The 24,662-nt window shown below is 37.3% G+C and overlaps 1 protein-coding gene across 4 annotated transcripts in view; it reads left to right on the forward strand.

The window, feature by feature from the left end:
• Window positions 1–8,705: 8,705 nt before the first annotated feature.
• The window catches only part of Arhgap29 (Rho GTPase activating protein 29), a 55,681-nt gene continuing 39,724 nt past the window's right edge, over window positions 8,706–24,662 (forward strand). The window contains exons 1-3 of one of the 4 annotated variants that reach the window (XM_055628248.1): window positions 8,706–8,804; window positions 14,388–14,624; window positions 24,241–24,375. In XM_055628248.1, coding sequence (XP_055484223.1) covers window positions 14,420–14,624; window positions 24,241–24,375 — 340 coding nt within the window. In that variant the 5' untranslated portion in view covers window positions 8,706–8,804; window positions 14,388–14,419. Of the gene's footprint in view, window positions 8,805–13,987; window positions 14,059–14,387; window positions 14,625–14,883; window positions 14,961–24,240; window positions 24,376–24,662 lie in introns of those variants that run through there. The other 3 variants (XM_055628249.1, XM_055628250.1, XM_055628251.1) reach the window with 3 other exon arrangements.

The raw sequence follows: 24,662 nt of genomic DNA on the forward strand, positions 1-24,662 counted from the left end.
GGAGAAGAGGGAGGGAAGACAGAATTGGGAGGGGATGAGAAAGAGGGCTACAGCTGGGATACAAAGTGAATAAAAAAAATAAGTAAAAAATGATATGTCTTTGATTTCGAGGGTGAATCTTGCAAAATTGCTAAACTTGCTGTCCCCCAACTGGAGTATCTGGGATTGTAGGCATATATCACAAAGCCTGGCCAGTCTTCTATTTTTAATCCCCCCCCTTCATTCAGTCCTCTGTTATTTTGACAGAAATCTTAGACATCACATTATTTTATTCATGAATATTTCAGCACCTGTTTCCAAAAAGAATGATTAATAATGATTAATAGAACACCAGCATTTTTGTAATTCAGTCCAGTGTTTAGTCAAATTATAAGTCATTTTTTAAAAGCTTGAATCAATGTACAGATAAGGTTCATATACTGTAATTGATATATACACACGGACTACACATAATTTATTAGTACATAATTTATATATAATAGAATTTGTTTCATAAGTATACATTTTGAGTTTTGACAAATTATTTGTGCCCATGTAATCATTATTATAATAAAAATGTTTTTTAGAATGTTTGCTTCTTTCTAAAATGTATTCATGCTCATGCTAATCTGCGGTTTCTTCCACATCAATATATTACCCTGCCCATAGACAACCAGTTATAATGCTGGTTGCCACTAAATACTAGCTTTCATATCTCTAAACTTTCATATTAATGTAATTATGCTAATATACGTAAATTGCTTCTTTACATTTTTGACCTTTTTAAAAATTTAGTATAATGTTTTAAGTGTGTGTGTGTGTGTGTGTGTGTGTGTGTGGTGTGTTATAGATTTACTTATTTTTTTACGTGTATGAGTACATTGAGTGTGTGTTTGTGTACAACATGCATGCCTGGTACCCGCGAAGGCCAGAAGAGGGTGCCAGATTCTTTGGAACTGGAGGTATGATGGTTGAAAGCCACCACGTGGGTGCTGTGAACCCAACCCCAGTCCTTACAAGAGCAGTAAGTGTTCTTAACCATGGAACTTCCTCACCAGCCCCGAACACGACACTTTTAAGATTCATTGATGAGTTCTTGCTGTCCTGGGCATGTTTTGTTAAGTGTGGTATTGTATTTGTTAAGACTGTACCACACTTTATTGACTTGGCTGTTGAGAAATACTGGCTGTTTGCAGTTTCTGAATACTTTCAAAAATTTTGTGAACAAGATTTGGGGTGAATGTATGTTTTTATTTTTCGTGGGTATGTAAATGAGAAATATGAAGCTGCCAGACTGTTTTCCTCTGATTGTATATCTTGTATAGCAGTACTTACTGTATTGCATTTACTGGTGATCAACATTCTCAACAACATGTAATATTTTGGTTTAGCTGAAATATTTCTGTTTCACAAGAAACTGAAATTTCTTGTGATTAATATATCTTGGTTTAGTTTAAATGTGTGTTTTCTGCATATTGAACACTGTTCACAGCTGTGTATCTCCTTCTATACAGTATTCCTTCGTTACTTATTATGACCTTACTTGTTTTGTAAGAGTTCTTGATATAATTTAGAGTAAACCCTTGGTCATTTTTTTTCCAATTTTAGCTTGCAGTTTATATTTTAACAGGATCTTTAAAAGAATAAAAGTTAATTTTCATTCAGTTTGCTAATGTGCTCTTTTCTGGTTCTTGCTTTTTGAGTCTGTCAGAGAAATCATTTCGTATGTTTTTGCCTATAGTTTCGAAAAATGTCCTGGAATTTTTAGGCACAGATGGTAAATATTTTAGGCTTAAAGGCCAAACTGAGTCCCCTGCTGAATATTGCTCCCATGGCTGAAAACCACTTTTATATTTATATTTATTGTATTATTTATATACAATACATAAACATGATTGTAATCCTAAAAGTATCCTTTTAAAAATAGGCATCTGCTTCTTTCCCCTGATTTGAAGAACTGGTGTTTTAGATTCTACACTTAGGTCCATGGTACCTGTTAAGTAAAATGGTGTACTGTGAAGTAAGGGTTGATACTTATTCTCCTCACATATGGATATCAATTATTTCTTGCCAGACTACCTTTTGTGAAAAAAAATTTAAAAGATTTAATTTGGTTGTTTGATATATTTACCATTTTAATTTAAAATTTAAGCTCAAGCTGAGTGTAATCCCAGTACTTAGGAGACAGAGGCAGGCAGAGCTCTGAGTTCCAGGACATCTAGAGATAAGGCCCTGTCTTGAAAGGAAGGGGAGGGGAGTGGGAAGGAAAGGTGAAGGGAAAAAGGGAAAGGGAAGAAAGAAAGAAAAGAAAAGAAAAACATTTAGCTCAACTTGGAAATTTCTGTTAAAAAAATAAAAAGGAAAAATAAAAAAGAGTCACAATGATTTCTTGACACTGTATAATTTGAAAGAGAAGAATTTCCATGAGTTCAAGACCAACCTGGGCTACATAGTGAATGCTAGATTCTCTAGTTTCATTCCTGTAGCTCTAATAAAATCATGGCTAAAAGCAGCCTAGGAGAGGAAAGGGTTTATTTCACTCACAAATTCCAATTTACAGTCCATCATAGAAGGAAGTTAAGGCTGTTACTAGTCACATCACATCCTGGTTGAGAGCAGAGAAATGAACGGATCCTTGCTGGTTTCTGCTTGCCACTTTACTCTGGCCTTCTTCTGTCCTGGATAGTTCTGACCTTGTTCTGTTAAATGTAGTAGCTGATACATTTTTCAGGGATTTTTAGGCCCACAAATTTGCACCTGAGCAAAGCTGTTTACTTCTCTTTTAATCTGAATGTATTTTACTTACTGTACTGCTTTAAACTTTCATTAACAACAATATTTTAGCCATTAGCTGTGATGGTGGCTGTAGGCTTTTTGTAAAATGCCTTTTATCAGGTTGAAGAGATCCCCTTCTGTTTGAATTTTGCTGACTTTATCATGGTCATGAATGGACAATGAATTTTGTTAGAAACTTCTGCATCTGTTGCAGTGGTCACGTGAGATCTAGTGAATGTTAAACTTGAATTCCTGGAATGAGCTCTTTTTAACTATGATAGTGATGCACCTTATATATAAATACTGTATTTAAGAATTTGATCTGTAATTTTATTGTAGTATCATTGTTTGATTTTAATATCGGGAACACTGCCTCAAAAAGATTTGGGAAGATTCTTACTTCCTCTGTTTTGAAAGTGTTGGTATGTATAATTTTTTTCTGGTTTAATGGATTTTTATCAATAAAAACTTCTAGATTTACAGTTTTTGTTACAGGAAGTTTTAGATTATGGATTCAGTTTGTTAACATGTGTAAAGCTACTTAGATTTTTTTTTTCTTGTTGGGTTTCTTTGGAGCCGTTTAATTTAAAGTAATTGTAAGATTCCTTTGTAGCCTTTTAATGTCTGTTGGGTCTTTAATGATGTTTATTACTATCTTTATTTCTTAATCAGTCTAACTAGGTATTTATCGGTTTGGTTAATCTTTTGAATTAACTATCTTTTGCCTATATTTTCAGCCTTATTTTTTTCCACTGATTTTTATTATTGTTGTGGTTTATTTGGTTTTTTTTGTTTGTTTGTTTTTTGGTTTTTTTGTTTGTTAGTTGGTTTGTTTTGAGGCAGGGTGTCTCTGTATAGCCCTGGTTGTCCTGGAACTCACTGGGGAGACCAGGCTGGCCTTGAACTCAGAAATCTACCTACTGCTGCTGGTATTAAAGGCATGTATCACAACCGACAGTATAATTTCTATTATTATTTCTCTTGAAATACTTTGATTTTAATTTCCTTTTTTTTCTAAGTTCTTAAACTGGAAGCTGATATGACTGATTTTAGATTCTGGAAAATAAAGCATCCCAAACTGTATATTTCTCTAATCAGAGTTTTTAACCATATAATCTTCATTTATTAGAATGTTTTTATTTTTATTCAGTTAAAATATTTAAAAATTTAGCATGTGGAAATTTGGCCTCTGGATTGAAAACATATTTTGTAATTAACAAATATTTGGAAATTCTACATATATGTTTATGCTGTGGATTTTACATTTACTCTTGCTTAGGTCAGAAAACTTAGACTACATTATTTCAGTTACTTCCTGGGATTAGTTGTATAATACCATATATGGCCTATTTTAGTGACTGTTCCAGGTACATTTGAAACAATGTGTATTCTGCCATTTGGGTGCAGAATTTTTGTAAAAGTCTGTCTTATTAAATTCAGTAATATTGTTTTTCTCAGGTCTTGTATAACCCTAATAATTTTATAGTTTTAGTGTGCTGACCCTGAGAGAAGTGCTGGAATTTTAACCCACAGGGCTGTCAGGGTTTGTCTCGTACATCTCAGACTCCGTTATAGGGGCATATTCCCTTAGGATTGTTACAGCTTTATGAGAAATGGCTTCTTACCATTATTATTTAATTATCATTAAATATAGCATATTATGTTTGGTACAATTCCTTGTCAGGTATCATAGAACCACTTTTGCTTTCTTGTGGTTCGTATTTAGATGTTGTATCTTTTTCCTGTTTTTTTAAATATGTATGTATTTATATTTCAGATATATTATTGTTGGCAGTATGCAGTTAGATTTGCTATTTTACTTAATTTGAGAATCTAGCTCACCTCCCTAGAACTATTTTCATTTGGTTGAATCCTCTAGGGTCTCGTGCATGCCAGACAAGTATTTTGGTAGTAAGCTTTGCTTATAGCCCCAATCTTGCTTTTCCTGGGATATTTAGAGTATATTTAATGTTGTTATTGATTATTGCTTTTTATTTGTCCCACCGGTTAGTGGTTTCCTTTTCTTAGCTTGCTTTCTTTTGGATTAATTTAAAAATTCTGTTTATGATAGCTATTAGCTTATTAGTTACACTTTCAGAGATTTTAATACATATTTTAAACTTAGAACTTTAAGTAAACTGTTCAGAGTGTAGTTTATTTCATTGGTTTGTGATTGCATCTCTCAAATACTTCTATCCCTTGCTCTGTGTAATCTAATATTTGAAAACAGTATCTTTCTACCCCTCACTTTGTTCTGTTTTTTTACTACTGTGAATGGACAAATTTGCTGTTATTTCCTGCACTTTATCTTTTAAGGATTTCTTTTCTTTTAAAATAGTGTCTCACTTTGCAAACCAGGCTGGTCTTGAACATTCAGGTCTACCTAAATGCACCATTATATCTGGCTGTCTTTTAAGATTTTATATATATATATGTGTGTGTGTGTGTGTGTGTGTGTGTGTGTGTTCTGTTTTCTTGCAACATTTTGTTGAAGGAATTGTATTGTCACAATCCAGGTTTTGCTGAGGGCATACTGAGATACGATTTGACATGCTTTTTTCTGTCTTATAGCTTACAAAGTGTAAATATAAATATAAATATAAAGTATCTTGACCATTCGAGGCTGGCTAACTTTGTTAAGAGTAGGTTGTCTTATGTATGAAAGTATTTAGCATGTCCATGGCCTTTACCCACTAGATGTCAGTAGAACCCCTTCCTCATTTGTGACAACCAAAAATCACTCCAGACATTAAACGCTTTTTAGGACCATGTTCTGCTGTGAAAAATGAGACCGCCTAAACCATACAGTCTACTTTCAGAATATGAAAACATTTAACAAAATTAGCACTTGGGTATTATCGCCACTGTAGATACAAATATAGTCAGCCTAGCACCGTAGACATTTTGAAGAGAGTGTATAAAGAAAAATTTAGAAGTTTGTAACCTGATGCTTTACAGGATAGATGTTTAACAGGCAATATAGAGTGTGAATTACCGTTTTAGAGGAGGAAAAAATGCTAGAAACAATCATAACAGAAAATGGTAGAAACACAGGTAATTTTGTTTTGGTTTGTATTTTCGAGACAGGGTTTCTCAGTGTAGCCCTGACTATCCTGGCTGTCCTGGAACTCTGTATACCAGGCTGGCCTCGAACTCAGAGATCCCCCTGCCTCTTCCTCTGAAGTGCTGGGATTAAAGGCGTGTGCCGCTGCCACCTATAAGTTTTTTTGAAACTTGTTGAACAAATTGAGATGTTGTATTCCTATAGTAGATCCAAAGATGGTTTTTACTTTTGAGGGATTAGCTTTATAATTTTATTATAAACCAATAATTGTAAGTAGAAAGATTATTTTAGTGTGGTGCTTTATGTAGTTAAATTTATTTGTGCCACATAATATTACTTTAAAATGTAGATCAGAAGAGATTTATAAGACAGTTAATTTGTGACTATTAGAAGTTATTTTGTGAATATTTGCAAATATCATCATCCTTTGGATGAAGAATGCTAGCTAATATGTTTTCAGACAGTTGCAGGGTTAAGATTGTAAGACAAAAAATTTACCATGAACAACCATACTTAGAATTTAATGATGTCATATTTATTGATCAATTCTGTATCAGGTGCTATGGACAGTAGTTGGCAGTTTGGATAGGGGTGGGGATAGTTAGAGTCAGATATACTATAGGAAATATTAACAGCCATGTGGAACGGATGGAGCTACGTACTGTCTTCTCTAGATGTCCCTTCTTGATGTCCCTTCTTGGCCTCAGAACCCTTTCTTCTCCTGCTGGTATCTTTCAGTTAGGATTGGCCAGTGGTTTCACGAGTCGTTCATGGTGTCTTATTCTTCTCTAGCGATGTTTAAGGGAAGGGTTTTTTGGTTTTTTTTTTTTTTTTTTTTTTTTTTTTTTTTTTTTTTTTTTTTTTTACATGTCTTCTACATTGTTGTTTTCAATTTTGATACAGTTATCTTTGAAGCTTTATGAGTACATTTTAAGCAAATATGAAAAAAAACATTGTGGTGATGCCCACTTTTTATCCCAGCACTCAGGGAGGCAGAGGCAGGGGATCTCTGTGAGTTTCAGGCCAGCCTGGTCTACAAAGTAAGTCCAGGACAGTCAAGGCTCCGCAGAGAAACCCTGTCTCAGAAAAAAAAAAATGTGGAGCTGTGTGACCAAGGAGCCTCTGTTCTCAGTCTATCTTTGCTAGATAACAACTCAGAGGCCACGCTGGCTTCTTTCCCCAGAACTTTCTGCGTCAAGGTGTCCCTCCTCTTTTCTCTAGTGATAAGTAGTCTTTCTGTCCTAGCTTTTATCTCCGATTCCTTCTTACTTTTTCATTCCCTTTTTATCTTCCTCACCCTCCTCTCCACAGCTGTCCTTCTCATTCTTTACACTTCTCTTTGTCTCTCTCCTGACTCCTCCTGCCCCTTTCTCTCTACCAGGCACTTGTCTTCTTATTGTTTAGTGACATAATCAGATCCATTTTATTCAGAACACACCTTCTTTGTTGTTGGGTGGGTGGGAAGTCAATGAGATAGGCTCTTATGTAGCCTAGGCTGGCCTGGAACTCGCTGTGTAGCTATGGCCGGCTTGGGAATCTTTATACACCTGCCCCTAGCTGCCAAAAGCTAGGATTCCAGTAGTGTGCAACCCACAGTCTTCTTTGTTAAATGCAACGGCAGATAAGTAAGACAAGAACTGATGTATTTTTAAAATAGACTTTCGGGGCTGTGTGAGCAGCTAAAGGACTTCACATTTCCTTCTGGGTGTGTGCTTTTAACTGTAGTTCCGGTCCCCTTTATTCTTGAGGATGCCTTTCCTCTTAGCAGCTTGCTTTAAAAGTTCAGACATCATGGCCTTTCATGCTCAGAGTCTTTGCTACATTTTTTTCCCCCAGTGCAATTAAAAGGTACTTTGGTTTTGAGGTTTCCTGAATATTTGTGGCACAAACTTGGTATTGTGTTTGAGGGTAGAAGGGGTTCATTTGTGTGAATCTCAAAAATTCACTTTGGCACTAAGTAACCAAGCAATTCCATATTTATTTTTTCAATTTACACTACAGGGACTCTTTCTCTTGTAATAACTGGAAGATTTAAATATTTATTTTTCAGAATTTTCTTCTGTCTCAATCCTTCACTTGTTGGCCCTTCCGTATTCACCTCATTTTCTGGTCTTCTTGGGTCCCACTCTTTTCTTTCTTCTGTCTTTGCTTGTTTCTCCCTTGGTTTTTGTTGCCCTACGACTATATTCACGCTTTCTTTCCACCTCTGTTAAAACTACCTGGGACCTTTTTTCTCCCACACACGGTCATTTTCTGTCTCTGCACTGTTCTCACAGGCACCGTCCCCATGTTTTTGTATCGTAGCTTTTGGTGTGTTAAATTCAAGAGCCCTTGTATTTTGAGGGCCTTGCTGCTTTTTAAATCATGCCTTCATACTCCTCCCCCGTTTTATTCCTGAGGTGATTTCGAACAGGCAGTTGGCCAAACCCAGGCCCTCGTGGAAATGTTTACTTTATACAGGAGGCAGAATAATTGTCTTGTTTCGGTGTTGGCGCATTCTTTTGGAAAGGTGTTGGACAAGGCCGTGTTGCATGTTACCTGTGAGGGCCCTACATTTTCTGCCCTTATCACTCCCGGGGTTTGGCGACGGAGAATGAAAGTGGGTCAGGAAATACAGATTATTCATCAGAGAACACCCGTTAGCCAAATCCAGGTCTCGGGTGACTTTGGCCAAGCGCTGTCTTCTGTGAGAAGACCTTGTCAGGCCAGGAGCTGTGGACAGACTGCCGCACCCTGGGCTCCGCAACCTACCCTGTCCTCTGCCTCCGCCCCTGCGAGTGTGAGCCAATGGGCTGGGCTCCAGGGGGTGGGGGGCTTGGACGGGGGTGGGGACAGGGCGGAGCGCCACTGCGGCTGCCGCGGCGCTCCAGTGCTGCCCGGCCCGGCATGGGGGATGGAGGCAGCGAGTCTGAGTCGTCGGCGGCGGCCGCCAGGCCGTGAGTGTGCCCCTGGAGCCGGCGCGGGGGATACGGGATGGAACCCCACGGTGAGTGAGGGCAGTGGCGCTGGTTCCCAGAGGCCGCTGGGTCGGGCTTCTCGTGAGCTGCTGTCGAGTCTGGGTCGGAGTATGTGGCGAATTCTCGGTGCTTGTCCTCGCCGAGCGTAGGACTGTGGCTGTGAGCACCGACCTACGGGGCTGAGCAGATGGTCAAAGCAAAGCCGCGCTGTTAGCGACCGTGTATGGAAAGGTCACAGCTTGAAACCCCTCTAATTCTCAGGACTGCTCCATGACCCTCCAACTCATTTCATACACAGGGAAGCTGAGGTTGGTCATTGACAGTAGGGTGGCTTAAACCCAGGCGCCCCTGCCCCAGAACCCGTGCTCACGAGCGCAGTCTGCTCCGTCAACCCCGCCAGCGATTGTCACTCAAGTTGGCTGTTCAGTCCCGACGTACTGCAGGCGTTCCATCCGAATTGTTCTACGTTTGTTTCAGCGCCCCTCGTTGCCATGGGGTGCGCTGATTCTGTTGGGACTCATTTGGATGTCTGATGGTTTTAACTTGAAGACGTCTGCGGATGGTTGTCCTCAAGATTGAAGACTTTTGAAGGCGGAACTCCCGTGGCTGACGGCAGTTTCTGCTTATCAGTTTTTTACCCTCGAGAGATAGTTCACCAAACACCTTTTTGGAGAGCAGGCTTGTTACCTGTTAAGGCGTTCTTCTTTGTGATTATCTCGTTTGTTGTGTCTTTTGTCTGTCACTATCAATGCTGGCAGCCAGTGTTCGTTTCTCTCTTTCCTCTGTATTTAAGTGAGGGATGGGGAACGCGCGCTTTGGCTTTGGGTGGTTTTGGCTGGTCAGAGGCAAGCTTTTCCTGCCAGGAATGCTAGATATTCAGGAGGCGTGGGAGGCAGGGCAATCCTCCACTCCCCCCTCCCTTCTTTTTTTTCTCCCCCCTCCTTTTCTTTCTCTCCCTCTCTCTCTCATTCTCTGTCTCTCTCTCTTTCTTTCTTTTAAAGTCATCAAGCTCCGTTCAAACTGCACAGGAATAACGTGTGTTGTATATCTTACTTTAGAAATTACGGATAGAGCTGTTCCAGACATGTTCCCGTTCTGTTTTTGTAGAGGGCCTTTTAAAAGTATAACTAAAGACCTTTACACTTCGGTGGGGGGGTTTTCATTTGAATAGATTCTCACAAACTCAGAAATTATGCTGAAATAGCAGATTTCTGAAATAGATACAGTTTTAGAAGTATAAGAAGTAAGAACTAAAGTACAGATATTTCAGGCAGTTTTACTCCCCAGTTAGCTCTCTGCTTCTGTCACATATATTACAGAGTGTGTGAGGGGCCATTTGATTGACACAAACTGCTGAAGTCTTGTAAAAGTCGCCAATTTTTTTTTTTTTTTCTAGTGGATAGTTGGACCCAGGGCCACTTGCCAGGCAGCGCTTTTCCACTGAGCTCTGAGTCCACATTTGTTTGTAAAGCACATATTATTTAGAGCTTAGCCTGTACAGTAGTTTTTGCACGTTCATTTTCTACTTGCTATAAAATTCTTTAAGACGTACATAATACAATCTTTAATGTTTATGATTTGGAGTTGGAAGAGATAAGAATTAGTTTCATAAGTATTTCACGCAACAGTCTGTTTGCACAGTTCAAACTTCACTTGGAAGCATTTCCTAGGTTTCCATGAAATCAGTTAAGCTTCTGGAATTGTTTCCAGTCCTATATTTCTTGTTTATAATCTACAGACTTATGAAGCCACAGCTTGTTTATTACTTAAATATGCTTAAAAACAGTTTCCCACAATAAAGTCCTTTAGTAATAATAACTCACAATTACTCTATCTTCATGCTAGGCACTGTGCTAAGTACTTTCCATGCATCACTATCTAATTTAATTAAATTACCAGTTGCAATCTGTTATTAACTATACTTTATATTACCACTAACCAGAGAATATTCATTTTGGTGCATGGGAAAGTAGTGTATAGAATCTTGCAAAGTGCATAATGTCTAGATTTTCTCACTGTCATAGTTCAATTACAAAACTGTGATTTTAAATATCTTTTCAATTGTAATGTTGTTCCTTTTAAAGTTTTAAATTTAAGAACAATTTTAAGGCATTCTAAAATTTAGTATATTTAATATAATGCATGTTTCAGGCCTTACCCCCTATGTGTGTTCGTATTAAGGACCAAAAAATTACTGTTCATTTTGGAAATTACACACTTAATGAGTAATTTAAGGTTTAAAGGTAGTTTAGTTATAAAAAAGTATATTCTTAAATAATTTGAAATTAATAAAAGACATTGAGTTAAAGGAATCTTTAAAGCTATTAAGAGGTAATGAGACATCCTATTTACAGAATTAGAAGTAATAATAGAAATACAACACTTCTTAATCCCAGCACACAGAGGTGGGTGAATCCCTGTGAATTCAAGGCCAACCTGGTCTACAGAGTGAGTTCACGGACAGCCAGGATGGCACAAAGTACCCCGTTTTGAAAATACAAGACTAAATAAGTGAAATACAACTTTGATTTTTGTTTTATGTAATTTTGCACATTTATATAATTCATATGCTTATTTTTGAGAATCTAAAAGATAGATTTTTAAGTACTTTCCCCCTCAAAATGTTGCAACCTAGAGTTATTTTTGTATTTCTATAAAAACTATTAAATACATCCATTCATTATTAATCTTGCTAAATCATTCATTATGCAGATAGTTTCAAAGAGGGCATCTTTTATATGCTTACTGTGGTGTAAGCAAAGAATTACAAGGTTAGCAAATGGCGTGGTCTTGCTGTCAAGATTGTAGTCTAGATAGGGAGGGAATCATGAGATAAGGCATCTAGTTGAGTAGTAAATACAAAGTGTAAATTTTGGACACTACTAAAGGACTATTGCAGGTACTGCTCTGGTTTGGTAGGAGTGATGAAGGGGTACCAGCGGTACAGGAAGATTTCTTTTTCTTTTTCTTTTTTTCTTTTTTCTTTTTTATTTTTTCTCGAGACAGGGTTTTTCTGCATAGCCCTGGCTGTCTTGGAACTTGCTCTGTAGACCAGGTTAGGCTAGAAGTCACTGAGATTCTCCTCCCTCTGCCAAATGCTGGGATTAAAGGCTGTTGTCACCAACACCCATCCAGGAAGATTTCTTTAAGAAAGTGATTTTTAAGGCAACAGCAAGTAAATCAAGGAGGAAAGAGTGTTCCAGTCAGTTAAAACCTTACATAGTGGACGGTACCTCAGCTAAACAATGGTTTTCAAGGTGCAGAGCTTTATGTAAGGCTAGTTTAGTGAGTTGCAACTAGCATTTTAAAAGATGAACTAGGTGCTAAAGAGAGAGCTCAGGAGCTGAGAGCACTGTTTGAGAACTAAGTTTGGTTTCCATCACCCACGTCAGGCTGCTTATAACTGCCTGTAACTCCTGCTAGCTTCTCTGTCCTGCTTGGGCATCTGCATTCACATGCAGATACAGACACATAGACACACAGACACACACATACAACTGAGAGTAAATAAAAATAAAACACGAAATAGGATAGAATAAGAAAATATGTAAGTATATCACGTAGGTCCTTAGAATGTGAGTTTTATGAAACCTAAGTGCATTTGTGCATGCACTATACACAAAAATGATATCTTGAATGTGTGTACTGGTCATGGTGCATAATTACTTCATGCTGTGGGTTACAGTAAAGAGGGAAAAAGTCTAAAAATGAAAAAGGGTGTGTGTTGTGAAATGTGAGTCCAGGTTTCTTTGCAGAGGCAGGTGGGAGCCAGCTATCATACTGAACTTCATAGACTATCCCGTTTACCTCTGTCCTTCTGAAAAGTATTGAGCAAAGAAAGGAATACTAATAGACTTACGTTTCAGAGGTTCATGGCACATAAATGAAAGTATACAGATCCTTAAAAAAAATTAGTATAGTAGCTTAACAAGAAATAATGGTAATTCATTAGTTTGGAAGCAGTAAACGTAAGAATGGATAGATTAGAGAATTGTAATTGGGAACTAAAAATCTATTATACTAGGTATAGTGGATAAGCAGTATTTCTTACATATACCAAAGATATTACTACATAAAAATTTCTACTATAGATTTCATGGAGGTCCTCGGCTCTATCCTTCTGGAAGTATCCAAATACTCATAGCATATTTGGAAAACTTTGTAATGATGTTTGAGCTAATTTAATTCCCCTTTTAAAAATTTTTTTAAATTTAATTTAATTTTATCTTTTTGTTTTCTATGTCACTCTCGCTGTGATGAGACTCACTGTAGATCAGGTCTTGAACTCAGAGATCCATCTGCCTCTACCATCTAAGTGCTGGTTTTAAGAGCATGACCACTACCACCCTGCTATTCCCCTCCCTCCCCCCGCTTCTCTTTCTCTCTCGTTTTTTTAATGAGACAAGGTCTTTCTACATAATTCTGGCTGTCCTGGGACTTACTACGTGGTTCAGGTTGGCCTTGAACCCATGGAGACCTTCCTGCCTCTGCCTGGGGAGTGCTGGGATTAAAGAAAGGCACATGCCACCACTGCCTAGCCCTCCTCTGTTGTTTCTTTTCTGATTTCAAGAGATACAGCCAAAATTAGGGCTTTCAATTTTAGAACAATTATTTAAAGATAAAAAGACAAAAAAAAAAAAATGAGTTCCAGTAGATCAGGATTAGATGTATTAACAGAAACCTCCCCTTTTAAAATTTTATTTTGTGATCTTTCTTGATCTTCATATGAGCCTGTAAATTAATTGAATAGATTACACATCTGGAAACTATTAGAGCTGAGATTAAAATATATATTTTTAATACAAAATACTCCCCCTTTATTATATCATCCTGAAATTATGAAAAAAATTACTCTTAAATCATAAATTTATTTGTCCAGTCAAGGTATGTGAGATTACTGGACATTCTTAGAGCTGCTTTCAAAAAAGAAATATTCTTGATAAACTACATACATGTGCATGTATATGCACTGAGAAAATTATTCTAATTGAACTAATGTGTTGAATGGACATTTCTGTATCATTGCCTCATCTCATGCTGACAGTAATCTTTGGAGTAGGTGTTGTCAGTATGTTTTCCATGAATGAGCATATTGCAGTGAAGAGATGATTTAACAGTTTGCGAGTGAGGTCATGCAGTAAGTGGTAAAGGAAGATTTTGACAATATTTCTCTCAAAACATTTTATTTTTAGTTTTGAAGACAGTTCTGCAAAGGGAAATATGACTGTGTGCTCAGTGATGCTTTGAAACTATCTTCACAATGAAGAAAAATTAGCTAAGTAGGTAAGGGCACAAAGTTTGGAATTATGGCTTATATATAGGTTTGAACTTCAGTTATCAGTTGAGGATATAGAGGCACTTCAGCCTCTGAAGATCAGGTTTCTTGCACTGTGAAATGAAAAGAATGGTTGCTTGCGCATCCCCGGGTTTTGCTTAGCATAGAGTTGTCAGAATTGTAGACACTCAGTGGCAGCTGCTGTCATTAGTAGCTCAGAGTTTCCTTATCTAAAACTAGAATGCTGAGGTGGGCTGTGGGCTGTTTATGAAACCTAGTATGATGTTTCTTGGCTGATATGGTATTTTTCCCCCCTTTTGTTTCTTTTCCCCTTAAGGATTTCAGTTTTTCTGATTGTTAAAAGAGAGGATGATTGCTCACAAACAGAAAAAGGCAAAGAAAAAGCGTGTTTGGGCATCAGGCAAACTCTCTGCTGCTATTACAACTTCTGAAATGGGGCTCAAGTCCGTAAGTTCCAACTCCATTTCTGACCCGGAGTACATCAAGGAGCTGGTGAATGATATCAGAAAGTTCTCCCATATGTTGCTATATTTGAAAGAAGCTATTCTTTCAGGTTGGTCAACTTTTCTCAGTATCCTTACTTGCTAGTGTATGAAACTTAAGTGCTGACCTAGTTATGGCTCAATATGTGTGCAAGGGCAAGAACAGGACATTCTTCATTAGTTCTTTCATGCTTTCCCCCTAAATGTTAAATACTTACAATGTCAACATTTTTGTTATCAGGTAACAGTACAATACATAATAAAAGCCTTGTCAGTGTGAGGGAACAAGAGCACAAAAGAAAAACTAGTTTTGGATTTTGCGCAGTTGATTTCGAGCTGGAGTTTTCACGCTTCTGCTAACAGTAACGCACTTACTGATTGATGATAAGCAGACCAGCCTTTGTAAGGTACATCGCTGATACTTTTCTCTGAGATTTGCTTCTCATCTTCTTGCCAAAATTTAATCCAAAATGACATTTCAGTGACTTTTTTCTTAATAGCAAACTTCATTATGTTTTGGAGATCTATAGTCTTGAAATAAGGAAGAAACACAGAATTTATTCTCTTATCCAGTTAAAGTGGGATTTGAGTTCCTGAAGCAAAGAACTGTACATCTCTGCCTTGATTTGAGAATCTAAGTCTTTCAACATCCACATTTGACAATCAGTGACAATTAGTGGGTCAGAGGCCATCCTCCTCTTCAGTGATAAATGGTAGTTCACAATGGCATCTCTAGACATAGCGAGTGAAGATCTCTGGTGTTTATATGAGGCCTCTTGGGCCTTTTCTAGAAATTTATCAGATTTCAGTAAATATGCTTGGGCATGTAACTAAAATGTTTGTTTTCGACAACCATATCTTATGCTTGTACTGAATTTTTTCATTCTAACCTAAGTATAATTTTCAGGTTGAAATTCCCAAAATAATTGGACTGAAATGGAAGGTTCAAAATTTTAGTACTTAAATTTGCCATTATGTATTGTTCTTTTGAGATTGTCTTAATATTAAAGAGATTCCGCACAGCCGTGTTTATTTTAATAACTTTATCTTGAAGTCTTAAGTATGGATGATTGGATGACAGTGAAGCTAGAAGAATGCCCTAGCCACATTATTATATTCATAATGCAGCTCAGCACAATAGCAGACCTGCCATTTATGGCTTTGTAGCAGAGCCTTGTTTGAACTAGGTTACTTTTTAAGTTGTTATTTCTGTTCTTTTCGAAGTATAGTTCATTACTAGTTTATTTTTAAATGCTATTTAAAATAATATCTTAGATAATAAATTATTCACCTTAGCTTATGGTAGGGTATAGTTTGATTTTTTTCATTTAATTAAGTTTTAGTTAATATAAATGAAAGTTGTGTTAGAATTTCTACTGGTATTTCTTTTTCTTGGAAAATTTATATTCTTTCAGATCCACATCTTGTATAGTTTTCTTTTGTTCACAGATTTAATAAGATATTTTAAAACAAGTTGTATCACTTTTTATCTCTAAAAAAGTTTATGAGTTTCAGTATGTGAGTAGACAATCTAGAGACTAAGAAGGTTCTTACTGGTCTCAGTAAGAAGGAGTAAAGTGGTTATAAGATTCAGAAGGAGACTACTCTTTGAGATAAAAGGGATCATGTAGCTCAGTGGTGGAGGCACATTCCTTTTTAATTCCAGAACTCAGGAAGCAGAGGTAAGCAGATTTCTTGAGTTCAAGGCCAGCCTGGTCTACAGAGTGAGTTCCAGGACAGCCAGGGCTACACAGAGAAACCCTGTCTCAAAACAAAACAGAAACAAAAAGCCAAACCAAAATAAAGAAGTACATGTGGAAACAGACTTATTCAGTGAATTATAATTTAAAGATTGGTATGAAAAAATAATAATAATAAAAATGGTATGAACATTATTCTTTTAGTAAGAAAGCTAGTGCTTAAGACAATGGATAATTGCTACCACATCAAGCTGTTTATTTATTTACTTACTTTACATCCTGTCATAGCCCTCCACTCCCCTATTCCTCAGAAAAGGGGACCCCCACCCACCCACTCAGCTCAAGTCCCATCAGGACTGAGATTGAGTTTATCCTCCTCTTCTGTGATCTGGCAGGACAACCCTGCCAGGGGGGATGATCAGAAGGCAGGCAAAAGACTCCCCCTCCTCCTCCCTTCCCTTCACCCCCACTCCTCTTCCTAGGGGATCCACATGAAGCCTGAGCTGCCATTGGTTCCATCTGTCTAGGAGGCCTAGGTCCAGTCTTGGGGCTTCAATCTCTGCAAGCCCCTCTGGGCCCTGGTTAGTAGGCTCTGTCCTTGTGGGGCTCCTGTCACCTCCAGGTCTTTCCATTTTTCCCCCCACTTTTCCACAAAATTGCCTACACTTTGCCCAATGTTTGACTCTGAGACTCAGCATCTGTTTTGATCCACTGCAGGGTCAAACCTCTCAGAGATCAGCTATCCCAGGCTCCTGTCTGTGAGCATAGCAGAATATCATACCTCAAGCTTTTAAATTAGTTTTTTTTTTTTTTTTTTTTTTTTTTTTTTTTATGAAGTAACAGTGTTATGAGTTGTCTGGTGGTGGCATACATCTTTAATCCCAGCAGTCTGGCCTAGCCTGGTGTACAGAACAAGTTTCAGGACAGCCAGGGCTACACAGAGAAACCCTGTCTCAAAAAACAAACACTAAACAAGCAAACAGTGTTTAGAAAGGTGTCCGGTGGATAAAGTACTTGCCTTACAAGTATGAAAATAAGAGTTTGGATGCTCAGAACCTATGTAGAAGCCAGGTAAACATGTTGGCCACCAGTAGTTCTAGCGCTTGGGAGGCAAAGACAGATACTAGGGGCAAGCTGGCTGGACTAACTGACCGGTGAGCTGTGTTCAGTAAGAGACCTTCAAAGTGGGCAGAGCTCAGAGAAGACACCCAAGGTCAGTTTGAGACCTCCATACACAGCAGACATGTGTATGTGTGCACATACACACGGCATGTTAATGCCTGTGGAGCAAGAAGAGGCAATGGAGAGAGATTGAAGCTGAACACAGTTCAGAGTATTTCTCTTCAAGTTTTGTGATGCATTTGACAGTGTCCCCTCTTTCCCTGTTTGTGTGTGTGTGTGTTTTATGACAAATTTTGCATTGAAGGTTTCTAGGTAGAGTTATGACACTCGTTTTGGTAGCTGAATAACTAAGTGATTATCAAAGGCCTCTGTATTCCTAACAGATGGGAAATATGTAGTTTCACTCGCCTAGTCTCCCCACCCCCACACCTCATGCACATGCTCTAGCTGACTCTAACTTTATAAATAAATGAACTCCTTAGAGAGAGCTGAGGACCAAACCCTTACTCCGCCTAAGATAAGTGATAGTGATTCTCTTTCCACAGCTCATCTTCACGGTGAGGCTCCCCTGTAGTCTCACACAGTAACAGGTGTGGAATTTTAAGTTTGGAATTTCTGTCTAGTATCATTAAGGTACATTATGAATAATTATAGAGATAAATTGTACATCTTACATTAAAAGACTGAAGGTACTCATTATGCATATATACTTTGCATTTAATTGTGGATTTATATGTTTAATTGTCTATTAGAATATATGTAACATAAGTCCTAATTTGGGTTTATGGTTGCTCCCCTCCACAGGAATAATCTATTCTGCTTTCCAAATAGCAGATTCACAAACACTCTCTTACAACTTTTAGAAAACACTTACTTTGTTTGTGTAACTTATTTTGACGGTGTCTATACCACATGTATTGCATGCTCACAGAAGCCAGAATAAGATACTCCTGAACTGGAGGACCAGACAACCAGTATCAGCTACTTGACGTGGGTGCTGGGAACCAAGCCCAAGCCATCTGCAAAGAGCAGCAAGTACTGTTAACTGCTGAGCCATCTCTTGCGTTTTATGAAATAATTCATAAAAATACAAAGTATGCCTTTGTAACATATCCTGGAATCTGGGAATTTGAATTTTTTAAGCCTTTTAATTACGTAAAAGGAATACTGAAAAATTTCTGCTGCTTCATGTTTGAAAGTGTAGAATGACATAAGATATATTTGAAGGAAAAACAAGTAGTGATTATTCTTGTAACTTTCCTTCTGTATATGTAACAGGATTTTAAATGGATTTTAGTCAGTTTACCATTCTAATTATGGTAATTTGTTCTTTAGTTTTTGTTTTGTTGTGTTGTGCTTTTTGGTTTGAGACAGGGTCTTACTATGAAGCTCCAGTTGGCTTTGAACTAGTGACTCCTTCCTGAGCCTTTTACTACTAGAGATTACAGGCATATAGGCTCCCTTTTTTGCCTTTTCTCTTCTCTTTTACCCTTAGCTTTTTGTTTTTTGTTTTTTAAATAGACAAGGATAAAAGATAGAAGTTTATTATGAAGCTAGGCAGGGTGGTACACGCCTTTAATCCCAGCACACTAGGGATGCAGAGGCAGGTGGATCGCTTGAGTTTGAACAGGCAGAGAGTTCTGTGCAGCCAGGGGCTGCACAGAGAAACCCTGTATCTAAAACAAAACAAATTTATTATGAGATTCGGATAAACCAGTTATCTATTATCAAATATAAAAAAGAAAAACTTTCAGAAGCTAGAGAAATTATAAAGTTAATTTTATTTTGTAAAACACAACTCTTAAAGTTGTGACTTTCAATCCTAGATTCTAGTTTTGACAGAGCCATAGTCATAAGAGTTAGCAGGAGTTACATAAAACATTAATACATTAAGTAGCATGGTCTGCTATGATACATTCTACATGAAATTGCAGTTTCCTGGCCTGTAGGTTAACACGGATTTTTTCCCCATGTGGTGTGTAGGGAGCATGTATAAAATCTTTTTGAGACTATTATTTTATATTCAAAAGCTAATTGAAAAGTCACAGTCTGCCAAATCTGTAAAATATTAGATGCATTGATCTGCTCTGTGTGTCTTCTAGTAAATCTCTTTAGATATGGCTTCAAATCTGTCACTAAGAGAAGTTAGTGTGAATGTTAACTGGGTGCGGCTTAGCAAGTAGAATATGTCAAATAAGTCTGCAAGAAATGCAGAGTGCAATACAAGTAGCTCACTTACACTTGTACCACTTTTATGATATTTTGGTTTTCTGCACTTGCCTGGAAGGAGTTTATAGAATTTAAAAACATTTTTAGTAACAACTTATGCAATTAATGGAAGTTAAAGCCTGCTAAATCACATATTGAAGACTATCTATCATTAATCTATAACTTCTTTAACCATGTGGCAGTTTGTCGTAGACATCCAAAACCTGGACATGTAACTGTAATCCCAGGACTGGGGAGGCTTGAGGCAGGAGGATGGCAAATTCAGGGTTATGCATGTAGCCAGACCCTATCCCAATAAGACAGCTGCAGATGTAGGGCCAATGCCTGCAGCACAGCCCTCGTTAGGCTTCCTGTTGGTTATCTGTAACTCTCAGCCAGGCTGTTTCTGTTCTTTATGATTCCTTTACTCTGTCTGTTAAAAGGAGGTACTGGCACTTCCACCACTGGGTTTTCATTTATTAAATGAGTTCTTATATATAAAACTCACAGTAAGTGCTTTAAGTCAGCTGTTATTATTTTTAGAGTTCGAGGTAGCTAAAGAAAGATGCTGATCCTCAGGTTTCACAGTTGTCCTATAAATTTTGAAGTCATTGCAGCAAAAAGTAGAAGTTTGCTACTGATAAGTTCTGATGCTTTTTGCTTTCTTGTTTTCAGTAAGCTCCCTAGAAAGGGCAAGCTGAACTAACAATACCATTTTTTTAAAAATTGGTCAGTTTTTCTTTTTTTTAATCAAGGAAAAAACATGATTTTTTTCATGTATTTACTCAAGCATTTCCCTGAAATGTTTGCAATATAAACACTGTGCTATTGTGTTAATGCCTGAGAATCAGAAAGTTGAGCTGGCTAATCTGTTTTCACTTGATAAGTTGGAATGTAGCAGAAAATAAATGCTACAAATGGATGAAACGATAAATTAAAATTCAGTTTATCACATTAAAGGGGTAACACACAAACACTGGGATACTATTTTGCTGTTCTAGAAAACTAGTTAAACTTCCTTATTTTTGTATTGTAATATCTTTGGAGTATAAATCAAAGGGTAGACATTACATTTATAATGTGGCTATGTTCAAAATTCCCTTGTATTTTTTTGTAGGACTAAATAATACTAAAGGTAAGTTGACAGATGTAAAAATATTTTAATGCAATGTATTCTGACTATTTGATTTCCAAGTTATTTACTAATATTAATTTTACAATAGATTGAAATTCAAACTTTATATTTCTTTTTTATTAACCAAATGTGGGACCAGGCTGTAAGTTTATTTGGTACTAAATCTCTTTGAAGCATCTCTCCTTTCAAAGGCGTTTTGTGTGAATGGCTTATAGATTTGCTTGTAAAAATCTTATTTGTATGCATTAAGACAAAAGGCAGTTTCTTTATTCTTTCTTTCTTTTTTTTTTATTTTATTTACTTTGTATCCCAGTTGTAGCTCCCTCCCTCATCTCCTCCAGGTCCCACGCTCCCTTCCTCTTCCTTCTCTCTCCCCTGGTCCACTGATAGAGGAAGTCCTCCTCTCCTACTGTCTGACTCTAGCCTGTCAGGTCCCGTCAGTACTGCCTGGATCCCGTGGGCTGGCTCGGTCACCCCATTCATTGATATTCGTAGCAACCTTATGAGGTAGGCAAAGGAGATACTTTGATCAGTTCTCTATTATTGATGAGGAATACAAGTTCAAAAAGCCCTGCATTTCATTTCAAAGAAGTGGCAATGTGAGTTGGTTTTCTTAATCTAAGTCTGTAGGTTTCTGCCACATGTAGCAGCTGTCACAGACTCTTTCTTCCACTAATTGTGCCACTGTTTTTTGTTTGGTTGGTTTTGCTTAGTTTGGTTTTTTGAAGGAGAGATACTTGGTGTTGCTTAAAGGAAATATTTAAGCTTCTGGAAGTTTTGAAAAGTTTGCAGTTGGGTAGCAGGATAGGAGAGGTTTTCTTCTTAAAAGTAACTGGAGGTAGCTTTACTGTAAGGGGAAGAACATTTGGTGTAAGTGAAACTTATTTTCTTTGAAAAATTCATGGTACAGATAATTGAGGACTTGATAATTTGTGAAGTTTCTGGTGAAGTAAATTATCAGGATATGCTAATGTCCTAGTATGAATCTTTATGATTAGCCCTCTATTTACCTTTCTGTTGATTTATAGACACTGTCAGAAATTCATATTTATATTAAATCATAGGGGACTAGAAGTATTTAGAGTACAATTTGAGGATTTATGAAATGTATTTTAGGCAGCTCAGTTACAATTTTTCAGTTTGTTGATTTGAAACGTCAGTATCTGTAAGGTCTTCCTGCATAGGAAAAGAGGGATTTCAAGTTGGTAAACCATTTATGCTGGTAGTTACTGGGATGTTCTATGGTATTAAACAAAACAGAACAAAAAAACCTTCTAGTGGGGAATATGCTGCACTTAACTCTTAAAGATATTAGATGGGTTTTGACTCGGAGTAGTAGATGGTCAGTTTGCTCCCAAGGCTTTGGTATGTGGTGAGGCAGCACGTGATGGGAATGTGTGGTAAAGAAAAGTTGCTCACATCATCACGTCACAAGCTCCAGAGCAGAGAAAGGTCTGGGGTTTCACAGTTGTCTTCCATGGCACTTCCTTGGTGACTTATAATTGTTCACTAGTCCCTCCTGGGCCCATCCCCTTCACAGGCCTGCCACTGTCACTTTTCTTTCTTGATAGTACTGTCAATAAGGGGAACTTTTGTTGGAGAAGGGAGAATATTTTTTGTATTTTATTCTGAAGATAGTTTTTCTTTGGTTATTATCTTTCATTGTTTCTAAAAAATTTTATTTATGTAATTATGAAATAACTGTCTTTATAATTTTAATTATTTTTAAAGCTATTTCAATAGAGACAGTATAATAGTAAGAGCATAAATTCTGAAATTATATACTCTGGGTTCAAATTTTGGCCCTATAGTTTAATAACCTGATAAATTTGATATGTTTCCATATTCTCAAATGTAGTAATATTTTTAACTGTATACCTAATAAAAGTGTAGAACATTAAACAAGACAGTATTTATTATTTTGAGACAGTATTTTCTTTAAATATTTTGTTTTTTTGTTTTTGTAGGGGTTAGGGTAGGGGCATCATATCAAGACAGAGTTTCTATGTGTAGCCATGGCTGTTCTGGAATTCTGTAGACCAGACTGGCCTCAAACTCAAGAGATCTTCCTACCTGTGCCTCCTGAGTGCTGGGATTAAAGACGAGTACCACCACACCCGGCTAGCACCCTCCCTTTATACTCCATAAAGCATTTTGGTTTGGATGATAAGTTACAAGGTCACAAGCCTACAGAGGTTGTGATACTTTCATCTGCATATTCTGACCAGAAGTGGACTTGGGTTATATTGGTGGAACCAGAAAGAAGGGTGGTAAGAATAATGTTATAACTTTTGCAAGAATAAGTAGAAGTCTGGATTTCTTTTAATGTTCACCCCAATTTTTTATCATTAACAACTAATTCAACTTAAACAAAAAAAAAACTGCTAAAGATCTGTGTGTTTTATCATAAGTAAATTATATCCCAGTTTTTAAAATGTGCAGATCAAATGATGCTTCTTATACATGTACCTGTGGATTACTGGTCTCTAATAATTAATAATTAATACAGAGAATCAATTTTAATGTGGGAACCTAACTTTTTAAATTTATTAATATATCAGACTGTTTTTAGGTATTTTGAGTTTGTTACTATGTTTATTAAAGACAAGGCAGGAATGGCCTTATTTATTTGCTTTGAGAAGTCTCAAGAGCAGGTTTAGACTGGGAAAAATGAAGTAGTGTTAAATTGGCCACAATGTGTTAGCCTTTGAAATACTTTCATGCTGCTCTTTCTGCTGGTGGTGGTGTTGCTGCTCCTGCTGCTCCTGCTGCTGCTGCTGCTGCTGCTGCTGATGATGATGATGATGATGATGATGATGATGATGATGATGATGATTGTGTGCCCTTGTGCCACAGAACGTATCTGGAGGTCTGAGGATGACTTTCGGGAGTCGATTCTCTCCTACGTACATTTAGGTTCCAGAGATTGTGTCCAGGTAGCCAGGCTCTCAAAGCAAGCACCTTTATCCACTGGTCATTCCACTTTGTGCTTGTGTGTTTGTTTGTTTTGTTTTTGTTTTTGTTTTAAAGACAGGGTTTCTCTGTGTAGCTCTAGCTGTCCTAGAACTCACTGTTGTAGACCACCTGGCCTTGAACTCAGGAGACTTGTCTGCCTCTGACTCCCAAGTACTGGGATTAAAGGTGTGCACCACCACTGCCTGGGTTAGTCCTGTTGTTTTTAAAACAAGGTTACATGTAACTCTGGCTGGCCTCAGACTCTACCTACATACCAGAGGGTAGCCTTGAACTCCTACTTATCTTCTGCCTCTACCTTCCAAGTGCTAGACTTACAGGCTTGCACCACCATGTCTGGCCCTGAAATCCTTAATGAATTGAGTGATAAAGGGTTTCCTGACAGTGCTAAAAATGATATATAATTGCAATAGTTAAAAACAGAACTGAATGTGTGGTGGGTAGAAATTATGGAAGCAGTGTTTTCTACTTGAAGTATCTACGTGTCTTTGTAACAGATTTCTAGAACTTTGCAATGGAAATTAATTTTTAAATTTTTTTCTTTTAAAGACTGTTTTAAAGAAGTCATTAATATACGTCTGGATGAACTTCTTCGTGTTTTAAAATCTATAATGAATAAGCATCAAAATCTCAATTCTGTAGATCTTCAGAGTGCTGCAGAAATGCTTACTGCAAAAGTGAAAGGTAAGGAAAGTTTCAGCACTGAGGGTGAAAAAGATCCAGTGACATATTTTTGTTTCAGTCCAAACTGACTGCTTAGCCACCTCCTCGAGGCATTTGTAGGGTTTGTCTGAATAAAGAATTTTTGTATATTTTGATATATAAATATTCTCACCAAGTAACACCTAAAGATTTTTTTTTTCTTAAAAATAAAAATTGCTAAACATGGTGAGAATTCTTTCTTCAACCAAAAAAAGCCCATGCTTAAAATTTTGCTTTGGGGCATGAGTTCATCCCTTTTAAGGTTGCTT

Source organism: Psammomys obesus, unplaced genomic scaffold (assembly GCF_907164565.1).
Source record: "Psammomys obesus unplaced genomic scaffold, mPsaObe1.curated_primary_1811, whole genome shotgun sequence".
In the NCBI taxonomy this organism is placed as follows: Eukaryota; Metazoa; Chordata; class Mammalia; order Rodentia; family Muridae; genus Psammomys; species Psammomys obesus.